Source organism: Amborella trichopoda, chromosome 13 (assembly GCF_054954075.1).
Source record: "Amborella trichopoda isolate Santa Cruz 75 chromosome 13, AtrichopodaSantaCruz75HAP2 v2.0, whole genome shotgun sequence".
In the NCBI taxonomy this organism is placed as follows: Eukaryota; Viridiplantae; Streptophyta; class Magnoliopsida; order Amborellales; family Amborellaceae; genus Amborella; species Amborella trichopoda.
The window spans coordinates 7,961,943-7,977,230 of NC_142348.1; the positions used below are offsets into that span (position 1 = coordinate 7,961,943).

The 15,288-nt window shown below is 35.4% G+C and overlaps 1 protein-coding gene across 3 annotated transcripts; it reads left to right on the forward strand.

Moving 5' to 3' along the window:
- Window positions 1-1,583: 1,583 nt before the first annotated feature.
- LOC18432542 (chaperonin CPN60-2, mitochondrial) lies at window positions 1,584-13,765 on the forward strand. Of its 3 annotated transcripts, XM_011624458.3 has the most exons (18): window positions 1,584-1,797; window positions 1,975-1,996; window positions 4,847-4,978; window positions 5,576-5,735; window positions 6,114-6,289; window positions 6,983-7,078; window positions 7,203-7,307; window positions 7,550-7,636; window positions 7,759-7,848; window positions 8,031-8,111; window positions 8,249-8,317; window positions 8,599-8,676; window positions 9,202-9,297; window positions 9,747-9,846; window positions 10,688-10,791; window positions 12,227-12,332; window positions 12,462-12,540; window positions 13,432-13,765. In XM_011624458.3, the coding sequence occupies exons 1-18, from the start codon at window positions 1,760-1,762 to the stop codon at window positions 13,538-13,540; spliced, it is 1,728 nt and encodes a 575-aa protein (XP_011622760.1). In that variant the 5' UTR covers window positions 1,584-1,759; the 3' UTR covers window positions 13,541-13,765. The 3 variants fall into 3 exon arrangements, with proteins under 3 accessions (XP_011622760.1, XP_088713229.1, XP_088713230.1); XM_088857103.1 differs by lacking the exon at window positions 1,975-1,996; XM_088857104.1 differs by lacking the exons at window positions 1,584-1,797; window positions 1,975-1,996; window positions 4,847-4,978; window positions 5,576-5,735; window positions 6,114-6,289 and adding an exon at window positions 6,773-6,861.
- Window positions 13,766-15,288: the final 1,523 nt, after the last annotated feature.

A 15,288-nucleotide genomic window follows, 5' to 3' on the forward strand; every position in this document is an offset into this window, starting at 1 on the left:
CAGTACCAAATTTCCAGTTGGGGTTGGGAATGGGCCAAGGGGCCTTGTCCTAAAAACTTGGTTCTGGGCCACAAATATGGGCCAAGGGCCAAGCCACTATGACCCAAGGGTTGGGCCGGGGTGGTCGTAGGTTTCCCTCACTGTAGGGGCGACCAAACTCGGTCTTGTATTTTCCCTTTTTTCTTCAATTTTTCATTCAATTTATTAGGCACTGGTCTTGTGTCTTTTTGTTTCAATTTTTTTGCCTTTGAATTTATTAGGCCTTGCTTAACCTTGGCCAAGGCTAGCCTAGGGCCCATTTGCCTGTCCTAGCTAGGCTTGGACCAGGGTTGCCATCTCTAGAGCTTGGCCCATCCCAAGTCCTATTTCTAGCAGAGTATAGAAGAGTGAATTTACTTTTTATATCGGGATTATAAATGAGACAATTTATATTTCTTACAAGGAGGTCACAATTACTCTTAGCCATTAGATATCAAACTAGATGGCTAGGGGTGTGTCATGAATCTTATACTTTTTATTTGAACTTTAAATCTAGTCAATGACGCTTTTACAACCACTGGATTTGAAATCTAATAAAAGAGTGACTATGACCTCCTTGCATTAATAATAAATGATCCCTTTGTATACATTTCCTTTGATATGCATATGGAAAATTAATATATTGATCCCTTTGTTTTTTAATATTGATTTTTTTTTGAAGTTGTTTTGTTTGACATAGAGGCCCTTTTTTTTTTTTTTTTTTTGTCAGAAAAATTTGTTTTCAAATATACCCCTAATTCGACCCTTGAAGGGTTAAGCTGGTGCTAACAATTTGTTAGTTTGATCGAATTAGCATATGGATTATTGATGAAAGCCGGTTTTTGAAGGGTTTGGTGCGAAAAATTGTTACTCTAACTTCTAGCTTGGTAATAGGAGACTCTCTCAAAGGTTTGAACGACTATTCTTTGTTTTCGGGGTGAGTCATTGGGAGAGGGCCCCTATCCTTTGTATGACTTGAGCCTAAGATAGTAGCTTTGCCAATCGAAAATAAAACAAACTTAAGAGAAAGGGACCTCATTGTTAAATGGGTGCGGTTTGTATAGAGCCGAGGCTCAAAACAATCAAACTAGGGCGCGCCTTCAAATAATGTCAAGAAGTATGGTTTTAATATTGGAAATCTTTATGATAGCCTTAAAATATATTTGTTTATTTAATTATAAATTTTGAAGCTCCAAAAATAGTGTATTTTATTCTATAAAAATTTGAAAATCTTGAAAATTGATGGTAAAAAAATACCTCACAATGCACTATTTTTAAAATTTGAAATCCATTTTTTTTCTCATGTACATACACATTGATATCGAGATGATTAATTTGAGGATATTTAGACATCAAAATAATCTCTTGAAAGTTTGAGATAGGCTTTAATTGGGCTGTTTAGAGTTTGAGCTCTATATACATAAACTTTTACCATATTTTAATTTTAAAAAAAAAGGTACATTTCGGTAATTTATACCAAAGCCAAGGCTTTTCTTGACATCACGTACCCAAAGGCGCCGATAAGGGAGGGTAAGAAAAACGTACACGGGCGAGTGGCTTAGAGAGAGAAAGGTAGAATGAGAGAGAGGTTTCTAGACACCGTATCCGCCTTAAACCCTAATAAAGGGTTTAAGCCTTTCTCTCTCTCTTTCTCACTCTCTCTTTCAGTTGGTTTTCTGCTTCACAAAAGCGGCAGCTTCCTTTTGTTTAACAAGCCACAGTCTAGTGTTTCTCCTACAAAATGTACAGACTCGCATCTGGTTTACTCGCAAAATCCAGGTTGGCCGCCGTTTCTTTAATATTTCATTTTGATTTTATTTTATTTTATCTGCATTTTTCTATGAAATACTCGTTTTCTTTAGTTTAGTTTGTTTCAAATTTAAACTACTGGTGTTTCACTTTGCTCCCAAATCGATCTTTTTTTTCCTAATTTCTTCATTTATTTACTCTATGCAGAATCAGAAACACCAGTAGCCAGGTACCACCGCTTATTTTCTTGCTCTTCTCATAATTAAAATGAAAACAGGGTTAACCAATGAGAAAAAAAAATGAAAAATATTTTCTTATGTTTTATTTTTGCATATTTCTTAAACTTGGTTTAAGAACAATGATATTATTGAGTCGTTTGTATTTCAGGATATGTGGTGTATATTATATGGGAAAGGTTTATATGCTTCCCCTACATCATAAAAGTTCTATCCTCCCCCTACCATCCAACCGTCCAATTTTGATCGAGAGAGTCACTCACAGTTTGATCTTAGATCCAACATCTCAAAGTATTTTAGTTTTAATTTTTTTATACAAATTGTATGAATATGAAATTTGGTACGTGCCATCTTCTCATTGGGCCGCATCTATAAAAAATATTAAAAATAATTTTTTGATAAAATATAATGATCAAAATGCTCTTTGAAACTTTCAGAGGTATTTTGGTCAATTTATTTATTGATAATTTTTTTTTTATATTTTCACTAGTGCAAGTTTAATAGAGGAATGGATGTCCAAAATTTGGTGTCAACATAGTTTATAGAAAAAATTTTAAAAAAAATAGTATAGAGATGTGACATTGTGATTGGGGCAATCTTGGCCCTCCATTCAGAATGGATAGTTGGATAAGGAGGAGGATAGAACTTCTATGCTGTAGCACATAAAGCTTGCCCATATATATATATATATATATATATATATATATATATACACTATTTTATTTTTAAATTTTTTTTATAAACTATTTTGACACCAAATTTTGGACATCCAATCCTCTATTAAATTGGCACTAGCAAAAAATATAAAAAATATTTCCAATGGAATAAAATGACCAAAATACCCTTGAAAGTTTCAAGGGGTATTTTGGTCATTATATTTTACCGAATTTTTTTTTTTAATATTTTTTATAGGGGCGCCCCAATGAGAAGATGACAGCTACCAAATTTCATATTCATAAAATTTCTATATAAAAACTAAACATAAAATACTTTGAGACGTCAGATCTAAGATCAAACGGTGAGTGGCTCTCTTGATCAAAATCTGACGGCTGGATGATAGGGGAAGCATAGATATTCTATGCTATAGCTGAAGCATAGATCTATATATATATGAGTTATGTTATGTATTCAATTTTTTTGTCCACATTTTATTGAATAAGGGTATTTTCCTTAAAGGTGTAGACTGGATATTTCTATAAAAAACAAAGGGCATTTATTAGTGGTTAAGAAGTAATCATTGCTCCATGATGTTACTATAGTTAATAAATGTTATTCTTTCTGTCAAGACAAAAAGGTTACTACATGGTGGGTTAAGGGTGTTGAGTGTCAAAAAAATGTTGACTATAATAAGAAAATACTCATATGTATGAATACATTAATATAAATCATCAAAGCTTTTCCCAATTAATTGGGGTTGGCTACACGAATCCTGGTCCGCCATTATGCTCTATTAAGGGCTATACTCTCAGTGAGGCCATAAGTTCTTATATATTTTTTCACTACTTCCAGCCATATCCTTTTGTGCCCCTTGCCCTTTTTGAGTTTTGCACTTTAACTAACTTGCACCTCCCAACATATGTTATGCTGGGTCTGTGCCACGCATGGCCATCCTATCTTATTATATTTTCTCTCATCTTATAGCCTATTGGTGCTACACCTAAGTTCTCTCGAATGTATTCATTTTGAATTCTGTCCCTTCTTGTCTTGTCACTCATCTATTTCAACTTCCTCATCTTAGCTACATTTATTCTACGGGTATGCTGTTTTTTGACCGCCCAACATTCTGCCTCATAAAGTAAACTTGTTCTCACAACTATCCCATAGAACTTGCCCTTTAGCTTCATTGGTATGTGACGATCACATAAAATTCTGGTTGTACTTCTCCACTTCACCCACCCAACTCTAATTTTATGTGTGATATCCTCCTCAATCTCTCCATTTTCTTAGATTATCGACTCAAGATATTGAAAGTGGGCTCTTTTTGGTATTTCTTAGACGTCAATCTTAACTCTATCCTCGTCTCTACTCTTATTATTACTATACTTGCATTTCATAAACTGTCTTTGTCTGGCTAATTTTAAAACCTTTAGACTTTAAAGCATCCCTCCAAAGTTCTAACTTTGTGCTGACGCCATTTCGAGTCTTATCAATCAAAACTATGTCATCCACGAACAATATTCACCACAATATCTCATTTAGTAGGTGCCTAATGAAGTTGTTTATAACTAAGACAAAGAGGTATGGGCTCAATGTTTTCCCCTTATGTAGACCTATTGTCACTGAAAACACACTCGTTTCTCCACTAGTTGTTTATATACTAGTTAGTGCTCCCTCGTACATATATCTCATTAAGTCGATGTAGTGTCTGGAAACTCATTTCTTTTCCAATACCGACCAAATCAAATATCTTGGTACTCTATCATAAGCTTTCTTTAGGTCAATAAGACCATGTGTAGGTCTTTACCCTTCGCCCTAAACTTCTCAATCAATTGGCTAAAGAGGAAAATAGCCTCAGTTGTTAACCTCCCTAACATAATTGAATTGGTTTTTTGATGCACTCGTTTCATGCCTTAGGCTTAATCACTCTCTCCCACAGTTTCATAGTGTGACTCATATCCATATATATGTATATGTGTATCTATATATACACACACACACACACACACATATACATATACACATATGTATGTGTTTGTGTGTGTGTTCAATAGATATTTTAAAATATGGGTTAGTGTTTCATGGGTTTCGATTTTGTTTGTGTGTATGTTTTCAATGGATATTTTAGAATTTGGGTAAGTGTTTCATGGGTTTTTTTATTCTTTTTTGTTCTCATGTGTGGGTAGATTGGAAGTAGAGTCAATTGGAATCGGAATTATGCTGCAAAGGATATCAGGTTTGGCATTGATGCTCGAGCTTTAATGCTCAAGGGTGTTGAAGACTTAGCTGATGCTGTAAGAATAACCATGGGCCCAAAGGTAGCTCATCTATTCCCATTCCCAAAAGATCTCTCTCTCTCTCTCTCTCATTTACTTGCTATTTGTACTTCTTTTGATGGAGATGGTGCAAAACTGAATAAAGTATGTAGGATGTTCTAGTTTACTCCCATCATCCTCTTTATGGTATCATAGTTCGATGAATCATTTTATTGGAATGGATGAGTGGTGGTTTTTTATAAAATGATGCGTCTCTAAATAGATAAATGAATTTCTCATCATCAGTTAATTAACCAGCAAATGTAAGTCTTTAAGCCGAAATGAAGTGAATGTACCTTGTGCTCAAAAGGGGAACTCTGTTCTGCTTTGTTTGGTCTGAAATTATGGATATCTTGGTATTCTTTTTAAAGTGTATGCTTTAATCAATCTGGCACATTTTAGCTATATAATTTGTGGATTATCTTTGTCATTGTTCTTTTATATTAATTTACACTTTTTTCTTTCAATGAAATTTTGGGACATAATCGTTCAAGCTGGGAATTCCTGATTGAATCAAGTGCTTACAAACTAGAGCCTTAAAGAAAATTGTTTCCTGTTTATGCTGTTTGATCTGTGTTTGGTAACACTTGAATTTATTAGGGTCGCAATGTTGTTATTGAGCAAAGTTTTGGGGCACCAAAAGTAACAAAGGATGGAGTCACTGTCGCCAAAAGTATTGAGTTTAAGGATAGAGTTAAGAACATGGGTGCAAGCCTTGTCAAGCAAGTTGCCAATGCAACAAATGATGTAGCTGGCGATGGTTAGTGAATGAATTTTCCTTAACCTTGCATTCTAGATTTCTGATATACCTCTCTCTCTCTCTCTCTCTCTCTCTCTCTCTCTCTCTCCACCCCCCTCCCTCCCTCCCTTCCTCTCCGGCGCCCCTCTCTGTGTGTGTATGCATGCGCGTAGGCAAGCTTATGTTTCTTCCATTCTTTTCATTTTTGAGTTATTCAATAACAATCTTTACATAAATTTGAACACTTTTAGTGGTTGAGGCCCTTTGCATTCAATTCTGATAAATATCATATTCCATCTGTCTTTTTTTATTTTTGCCATATACATTGAATTAGATGTCTTTTCAATGAGAGTATAGTTCCTCACTGCTTTTTTATATGTGTATGTCTTTGGCCTGCAGGTACCACTTGTGCAACAATTCTTACCCGAGCAATATTCTCAGAAGGTTGTAAATCAGTTGCAGCTGGCATGAATGCTATGGACTTAAGACGTGGGATTTCTATGGCAGTAGATGCTGTTGTAACCAACTTAAAGAGTAGGGCTAGAATGATCAGCACATCTGAGGAAATTGCACAGGTGCTCAGACAACCATGCTGGATTCTATGATTAGTTATATATATCATGAAGATACCAAGCCATGGTGATTTATTGTTGTAGTGATTAATTATCGATCATGATTGCCTTATTATGAAGACTTTCCTTTGAGGTTGTTTCTTTAAAAACATTAACATATCCAGGCTCCTTTGTAGCAATTACGGCTTGATCTGAAGTCAATCACTGTAGGTCATACTTTCCTTTGGTTTCCTTGATGGGATACAACTTGAACTTTTTTGACTTCCCCATATTTCACTGCATGCCTTTAAGTACTCAAGCAATCATTTACAGCATAAAATGATTTGTTCTTGATATTTTGTTTAATATAAAAGTGACTCAAATATTAAACAGAAAAATTAATAAACTAAAAAACTGAGTGATATTGCCTGAGCTATTTTCCGTTGGTTTTTGTATTCCCCTTACGTGTGTACTTTTGGTTAATGGATGTCATAAATAATTTTTCAGTGCTTTCTTGTTTTGGCTCATGCGATTCTCCTCATCCAAATTTTGGCAACGGTTTAGGCTTAAACAAGTCATATTGTGGAGACTAATTGGTATCAATCCTTTTAAATTTGAAGAGCTCTGGATATTGTCTAAGTATTTGGAATATCCTTCTCCCTAACTTGTCTTCTTCTGGATTTTGCCCTTTTTTGCCTGTGAATGCATTTTAAACAGGTAGGTACCATATCGGCAAATGGTGAAAGGGAAATTGGGGAGTTGATTGCAAAGGCAATGGAAAAGGTTGGCAAAGAAGGAGTCATTACTATTGAGGTAAGCTAACTGTTGATCTGCTTCTCTGGCGTTTCTTGTGGGTCAATTAATGCTTGGAGAGGCTTCTACGTGTTGTCCTTTGTTCAGATTTTAGTTCTTAGTTATGATTGGCCCACCAATGCAGGATGGGAAGACACTGTTTAACGAATTGGAGGTTGTTGAAGGAATGAAGCTCGACAGGGGCTATATTTCACCATATTTTATAACCAATCAAAAGACTCAAAAATGTGTAAGTCCAAAGCCTATTAGTAATTCAGTCTTATCTTGCTAAATTTCTCTGTCTTCCTATACAGCAGTGACGTTAATGCACATTTCATAATCATAGCAGACAAATGCATTAGTCAAGCACCTCTTCTCAACTCATCTACCTCCCTCCCTCTCTTTTTGTCTCTTCAAATAATTATTGCCTTGGTGCTTTCCTAATGTTAGGCACTAGTGCTGTACAATTTACTCATTTTGACATTCTTGCAGGAACTTGAGGATCCCCTCATTTTGATACATGAGAAGAAGATATCGAGCATTAATGCAGTTGTCAAAGTATTGGAGCTGGCTTTGAAGGTACTTCTACATGGGAGGTTCATGGTGTTCTTGTGATTATGTTATTGGTGAATAACTTTTAATCTATTGCATAAAAATCTGAAATGTACTGCATATAACCATTTATTGTTTTACTTTTTCAGAAGCAAAGACCTTTACTGATTGTTGCAGAAGATGTAGAAAGTGATGCATTAGCCACCCTTATTCTGAATAAGCTTCGTGCAGGTGTGAAGGTACAATTGTGTAGCACACCTATTCATAAGAAAACAGTATTAAGTTATGTCATTTGTTTCTCTATATTCTTATTTTCTTATTTTTTTTCTTCCTCATTTCGTGCAATTCACATGCTGCTGGCATTTTTATTTTCAAGGTTTGTCATGGAGCTAATTATGCTTCCTTGTTTATCTTTATTCAGGTGTGTGCCATTAAAGCACCAGGTTTTGGAGAGAACAGAAAAGCTTATCTGCAGGATCTGGCTACACTTACTGGGGGGGAGGTTAGACCTTCTCTCTCTCTCTTTCTCTTTCTCTCTCTCTCTCTCTCTCTCTCTAAGTCTTTTAAGTTATTAATCAAGTTTCGCTGCTGGGTTTCTTTGACATGATTCACTTATGTGGTATATTTCTCCTTCTGCAGGTCATCACTGAAGAGCTTGGCTTGAACCTTGAGAAGGTGGACTTGAAGATGCTTGGCAGCGCTAAAAAGGTATACTAGATTGTATTGAGCTTGCTATTATGAAGTTGTACATCCAGTGCCTCGAGAGAATCTTCAATACCTTTTTTCCCAGTTTGGTTCTTGCATTTATAATCTGCTGAGAATCACACTGATTGAGTAAGCGAGTTAGGGACTTTGATTTCTATTCAATCCTCAGCTCGTCTTTATATATGCTTGTGGTATTTAATTTCATCTAAGAAATTGGTTCAGTGCAGGTTGACTATATTGGCTCACAATAATAAACTTGTTGTGGATTTTTTTTTTATTACTAGGTAACTGTATCAAAGGATGATACTGTTGTTCTTGATGGAGCTGGGGACAAAAAAGCGATTGAAGAAAGATGTGAGCAGGTTTGTCCCATACTCATGCTAAGCTGAGGTTTTCATGATCAGTATCTACATTGATATGTAGCAGTTAAACTGGCTGAAGCCGCTCGTTAGCCAGTGGGTTCACTTATTTGGATCAGTTTAACCTGAAATAATAGAAAGATTTAAGATCTGGTTGTCTCAGGAATTTGTGTTCCACTGTTTCGGAGATATTTATGCTATAATTTTTTTTCTTCTAGATGTTCAGTTTTCCAGGATAACCAACCCAGCTGTTTAAGACTGATCCTTTTTTTTTAATCTTAAATGAAATTTATGTTAGTTTGTTTCTTCTGAGTTGGTTGGTTCTTCTCAAAATTCCTCAAACGTACTAAAAAAGTGAAGTAGCAGGTCCATTGATATTCTTCTTTTTAAAAGTTTTTTATATGTACATTATAAAAAAAAAAAGTTTTTTATATGTTCTCTTTCATTTTTTGCATGCCATTTTTTATTGAATTTCATTCTTTAAATTGTGGGTTGTACTGCAATTCTGACATTTCGTGTCTGTAATAGCTGCGTTCTGCTATTGAAGTGAGCACTTCGGATTATGATAGGGAGAAGCTCCAAGAACGATTGGCAAAGCTTTCAGGAGGAGTTGCTGTTCTCAAGGTTGCATAAATTTCTTAATCTTTTGGCCTGTCATTAGTTCCAGAAGAAACCACCATATTGTGAACCATTACTGCAAATAGAACCACTGCTATCTCTATTGAAGTTGTGGGGGTTCTCTTTAGGGTTTTTTTTTTGTGTGTGTGTGTGTGAGAGAGAGAACATTCCATAGTTTCTTTGGGTTGTATGTTGATTTCCTTTCTTTCAAAGTTTAGTTCCTTCCATTTTTGTACCAGTTGGCTGGAAATATGATCTTGCAGCCTAAATAAGCAGACCCATTTCCTAGGTTATGGTGTTTCATCCCCATAGAAGGACTTAAAAAAGAAGAAGGAATCGGGCTTGGGCTTCAGTGGAGCAGCTGATGTTTGCAACATTACGTCTCAAGTTCGATTCCTACCACTGAACTATCCTTAAAAAAAAGGGCTTGAAATGAACTAGTTATTGCTTTGTAGATTGGTGGAGCAAGTGAAGTAGAAGTCGGAGAGAAGAAGGATAGAGTTACAGATGCTCTTAATGCTACCAAAGCGGCAGTAGAGGAAGGCATTGTACCAGGTATGCCATTGTATTAAACATTTTTCTTTTTTCTTCCCCCCCACAAACAAAATAATTTTGTGTTAGATTAGCTGTGAGATCCTAATTGTCATGTTGTGCTGTTTGTCTACATGGCGACCATCAAGCCACATTCCTGTATCCCCTACTTCATACCTCTTGGTACTAGAATTTTTTTGGTTTAAGTGCATGGGTTTGGATTCTGGTTATTCTAGTGCAACATTATCTTCCCAATTGACCTATATATTTGGCATTACTATATTTGCTTTTCTGATCTTAATTTATCAGGTTGCTTGAGATTGCAAAAACCATGAAAATGCATGCAATTCTCCAATGAACAGTTATCAGTCATATTTCTTATTTCTTGTCATGTCAATCTCTTCAGGCAAGTATATTGGAATATGTTAGATTATGGTACACTCATAATCCATCAGGTCATCACTGTCAAATGAAAGTGGGACAGTGATAGGTGAGTGGGACCTAATTGTAAGGCACATGAGTCTGGCATCCATCAGTCTAGTGTGTCGTGGAACAGGGTTATCGTGATGAACTGTGGTTCCCATAATTATGCTTATGGATTATGGATCCAGTAGTTGATTGGAATTTGTCTTTTGAGTAACATAGTCAATTTGATTATAATATACTTACCTTTACCTTTATCTTTATTTATTTTTTGCTTCATTCGTTCACTTTCTTGATGAGATCTAATTGTAATTATGATTGCCATTTTCACTCCTATTCTCCTTTTCCTGAGTATCCTTCTCTTTTGTCTTAGATTCTTTTCTTCTGTTGTGGAAATACCCAAAACTGTGTGACATAGCTTGCGGCAATTATTTTTTTATAGGTGGTGGCGTTGCACTTCTTTATGCTACAAAGGAGCTTGAAAAGCTTCAAACTGCTAATTTTGACCAGAAGATTGGAGTTCAGATCATCCAGAATGCCCTCAAGGTAATGAATGTTCTTGCTTTGGAATATGGTTATTATGTTGGGAAAATATTTCTGTACACCCTATTTGAAGGTTCCATTTCCCAATAGGCCCAGGGTTTAAAAACATTTCGGGTGGCATAGAGATCTCACAAAGTATATCTTCTAACCTCCTAGACCAACTTTACCCCTTTTTACCCCAAACAATATTAGAAAAGATGCATGTCTTCCTTTCTAAATCCCTCTCTCTATAACAAGTCTCTCTCTCTAGAACCATTCAGCACAAATTGTTTGAACTTTAAATTACTTCAAAAAGTTTACAATCCAATTCCAAAGAAACAAAGCTTGGACATTTTAGAGAGAGAGGGATTTAAAAAGGAATAGACGCGAGCATCTTTCTTAATATTGTTTGGGCTAAAAATATGTGGTCAAAAAGGGTAAAGTTGTCCAAAGTGTTAGAATATATATTTTGTGGGATCTCTATGCCGCCAGAAACGTTTTCAAACCCTGGGTCTATTGGGAAACGAAACTTCAAAATAGGGTGTTAGAAGATAGTTTTCCTATTATAATTTTCTGCTTTGTTTAAATTGCCTAAATTATGACATTAGGGATAGCAAAAAGTTTTTGTGAAGTTGCAACCTTATACTATAGAAGTAAGGCGCACTTCAAAAATTCATTGGAAAAGAGTGTTTTGAAGTTGGAAAGCCTTCCAATAGATCATCTTAATGTTGAAATCTGTAAAATATAAAGAAAAGAAAAGAATTTCACGTCATAAAAATGGTGCATCTTGTAACAAGTTATTATAGTTCTGTTCAATCTGCGCCATTTTTAGAATTGTAAATTTTAGAATTAATGTTGGACAAGGATTTTTAAGCCATCTTAAAGGCTCTGAAACTGGAACCACATCTTTTGGGAAAATTCAGAAGTGTGCTTTAGTTGTATAGTATAAGGTGGGCAACTTATACCAAGCTCACCCTTTGAAAAAACCTGATATATGAATAATTAATAATTAATCAGGAGGCCCAATAAATTGGTTTGAAGAACATCAATTCACTGATAAGAAAAAAGAAACAAAAAAAGTTCAAAATCTACTCACTCGTAAAAAAATAAAAATAAAAAGTGGAAAATTATCTGAGACATATATATGAGCTAGATTGGTTAAAACAAGGAATTTCTATGACTTTTTTGCCTTTTGAAATGCGTAGTTAATAATTTCCATGCCTCCAAAGTCTTTCTGATGAATTTCTGATACTGATTATTGTGACAGTGGTGGTTGAGTTGATATCTCATATATGAACGCACATGAGCGTATAAGCATGAGAGAGAGAGAGAGAGAGAGAGAGAGAGAGAGTATTAAGCTAAATGTGTGTTAGTCATTTTGTCGGCATCTAGGCCCCTTTCCTTTATTCCTTTTTATGATTTCTTGGTCCTAATGTACGAAATTGTTGGCTTCTTGCAGACACCTGCACTGACTATTGCAGCGAATGCTGGTGTGGAAGGTGCTGTGGTTGTGGGCAAATTACTTGAGCAGGATAACCCCGACCTCGGCTATGATGCAGCCAAAGGTATATATGCTTATCCATTATTTGCTAAAGGGAATTTTTGTCTTTTTGCTTTCAAATGTAGTTTGAATTTTCGCCATTTAGTTCTCTCGTATGATTAACCTTTACAAACCAAAAATTTATATAACTCAGGGGAATATGTGGACATGGTGAAGGCTGGAATAATTGATCCATTGAAGGTCATCAGAACTGCCTTGGTGGATGCGGCAAGGTAAATTCCACTTTTTAGTATTTGATGATGATTATGATAGTTGTTACTATTTTTATAGTTTTTGGTTGTCAATCTATTTTATTTTAGAATAGATATATGTTGAAATTTGTAATGAAGAATTGTCCTTCATATTTGAGGAACAGGCTTTTCGCCCTTTCTCAATTTATGGTTTTTAGGATTTTCAGCTTTTTTGGGTAATTAAGCAGTATTTAGGAAAGGGTTCGGTTTGTATAGAGCCGAGGATCTAAACAATCAAAGTAAAGCGCACCTTCAAATAGTGTCGAGAAAGGTGGTTTCAATACTGAAAATCTTTGTAATAGCCTTAAAATATATTTTCATATTTTCATCTTTAATTATAAAATTTAAAGCTTAAAAAATAGTGAAGGTTGGTCAGATCTATGAAAACTTGAAAACTGACGGTCCATAAATGCATTACAAGATGCACTATTTCCAAAACTTGAAATCTATTTTTTTTCTCTCATGTCTATGGATATTTGGGCATCAAATCAACCTCTTCTCCTCTAGTGAAATTTTTGAGGTGGGCTTTAATTTGATTGTTTAGAGCCTCGGCTCTATATAAACTTTTTCCTTTAGGACAAGATAGGTCAATTTTATTTGATGTTTTGGCACAAAAGATGAAATTGTTGGAACCTTTCACCTCCATCCCCCAAGCTGTGATGTCTACCACAAAGCTGAAGCCGAAGGAACATTTATCACCCCCTTCTATGTGCTCACATTTTCCTTTTAAAGAACATCTTATTTAGGTCTCATAGCTTAAAGTGTGTTGTTCCTGAGGTCGAGAAATCGAGCCTCTTACCCCAAAAGATGCTTTGAATGAAGTAGTTTTGAGTGATCCTATTCCTTGATTTTTCTTCTTCACCGTGGATGCAGTGTCTCATCATTGATGACAATGACTGAGGCAGTTGTTGCTGAATTTCCAAAGAATGAGAGTGCGAGCCCAGCCATGGGCGCCAGCGGCATGGGTGGAATGCATTTCTAAGGTGTATATTTACAATGATAATTTTTTGGCTGAGAGAGAGAGAGAGAGATGTTTTGCATTCTAGAGTTGTTAAACAAGTGACTGCCCCGGCATACCAAACATTTATGTACAATTTAAAATGCCAATTGTTGAGGCTGTATTCTAAGACGTGAGGCGAATTTTGTATTCACATTATGTGAATTATTTGCAATAAAAACACCATTTTGATGGTGGTTTGAAGTTCCAGTTTATATTTTGATTCGAGTCTCTCTCGACAGAGTGGAGGGGGGAGAGTATATCCGTTTCTTGGTGAGCCAAATAGAGAGAGGGGAATGCTAAAAAAGGAGATGGAGTGAGTCGGGGCACCATGTTTTGCAGGAGAGAGGAGAGGTTGGAGAGAGTCGAAGCGAGAGAGGCCTTTTGTGGGTTATGTAAAGAGGTTTTTTCTAGAAATAAATGTTTATAACAACCAAATCCCATTTTTAATGTGGTTACCTAAAAACTAAAATTCAAATTATCAACTCATTGAAAATAATGGATGGGGAAGTAGTTTTTTAAAAAGATGTTTTGGAAAAAGATAAAATATAATTTATATCTGTTCTCTTCAAAAGACAAGTTTGTGAAAATCTTTTGAAGAATGAGCACCTCGTTTACATACGTGCCAATGCTTTTTAAGGGGAGTTCATCATGCATAATTGATCTTATTGAGAAATCAATGTCTTACTCCATGGATTCGAGGGAACAAGAGAACAATAGCTCGACTCATGAGACTTAAAAGAGTTCTTAATGGATTTTCAAATATCAATTTTTTTTTTGAAAAATCGTATTTTTAGTGATTTAAAAAACATTGGGTCGGCATGGAATAATCTGGTTTGACCTGAGAATCGTCCACCTCATTTGGGTTCTTTGTATATATAGGAAAATGATTGGCAGTTCCACATAGTAAAACAACGATTTTCTATAGTAAAATGATGATCTGGATTCCGATTCATCGATCCAAACTAGTTTTTGGTTGCTTCATTGTTTTTTGACATTTTTTTTGTCAATTCACTGTTTTTTTTGCACAGTAAAATAGTAATCCAGACCGTCGATTCATCGATTTGAACTGGTTTTTAGGGTGTCTGATCTGTATCACTGATCCATTTTTAAAATCAATGGTTTTACTTATTTAACTATGGTAGAGCAGGCGACCCATGGGGTATCTAAACCGCACGGATGATTTGACGAGACCCGTTTACAGCCTTAAGCAGGGTTCAAGATCGGACAGTGTTACAAAAATGAATGCCCGTTGCGAAGACCATGCAGACACTTACTTCTCACATGCTTAGAATCCGAGGCTGCGTGCCTGTTGACATCTTCATCATTCATGTCAACACGTTCGCATGTCTAGAATGTCTAATATGGAAGGTAAAAAATAGTTGTACAACTATTTTCAAGTTTTATGGATGTCTGTAATAGAGTGTCTTCTAATTGTTTCACTCTATGGCTTAGATCAAATAAGGAGAAAGGTATGTGATCGATGGTTATCTTTTGATCGTACATCCTTAATGTGTTATAAAACGCTACAAAACAATGGCTCTTACTATATCCATATGAGCAACAGACCCATTGATACCATCCAATGTGGTAACTTTGAATCTTTGGTACAAGCTTGATACATTCTGATTTCACTCAAAATTACAATTTTTTTTCCAAGTGGATTCATTGGATCTATTCATCAATAGAACATAATCTCATTTTGACTCTGCATAATTGATTCCACTATTATT

Coding starts and splice junctions, on each gene's coding strand:
- LOC18432542 (XM_011624458.3), top strand. CDS start 1,760: ATGTACAGACTCGCATCTGGTTTACTCGCAAAATCCAG. Junction 7,079..7,202: donor AAGGAGTCATTACTATTGAG/GTAAGCTAACTG, acceptor CCACCAATGCAG/GATGGGAAGACACTGTTTAA. Junction 8,318..8,598: donor TGCTTGGCAGCGCTAAAAAG/GTATACTAGATT, acceptor TTTTATTACTAG/GTAACTGTATCAAAGGATGA.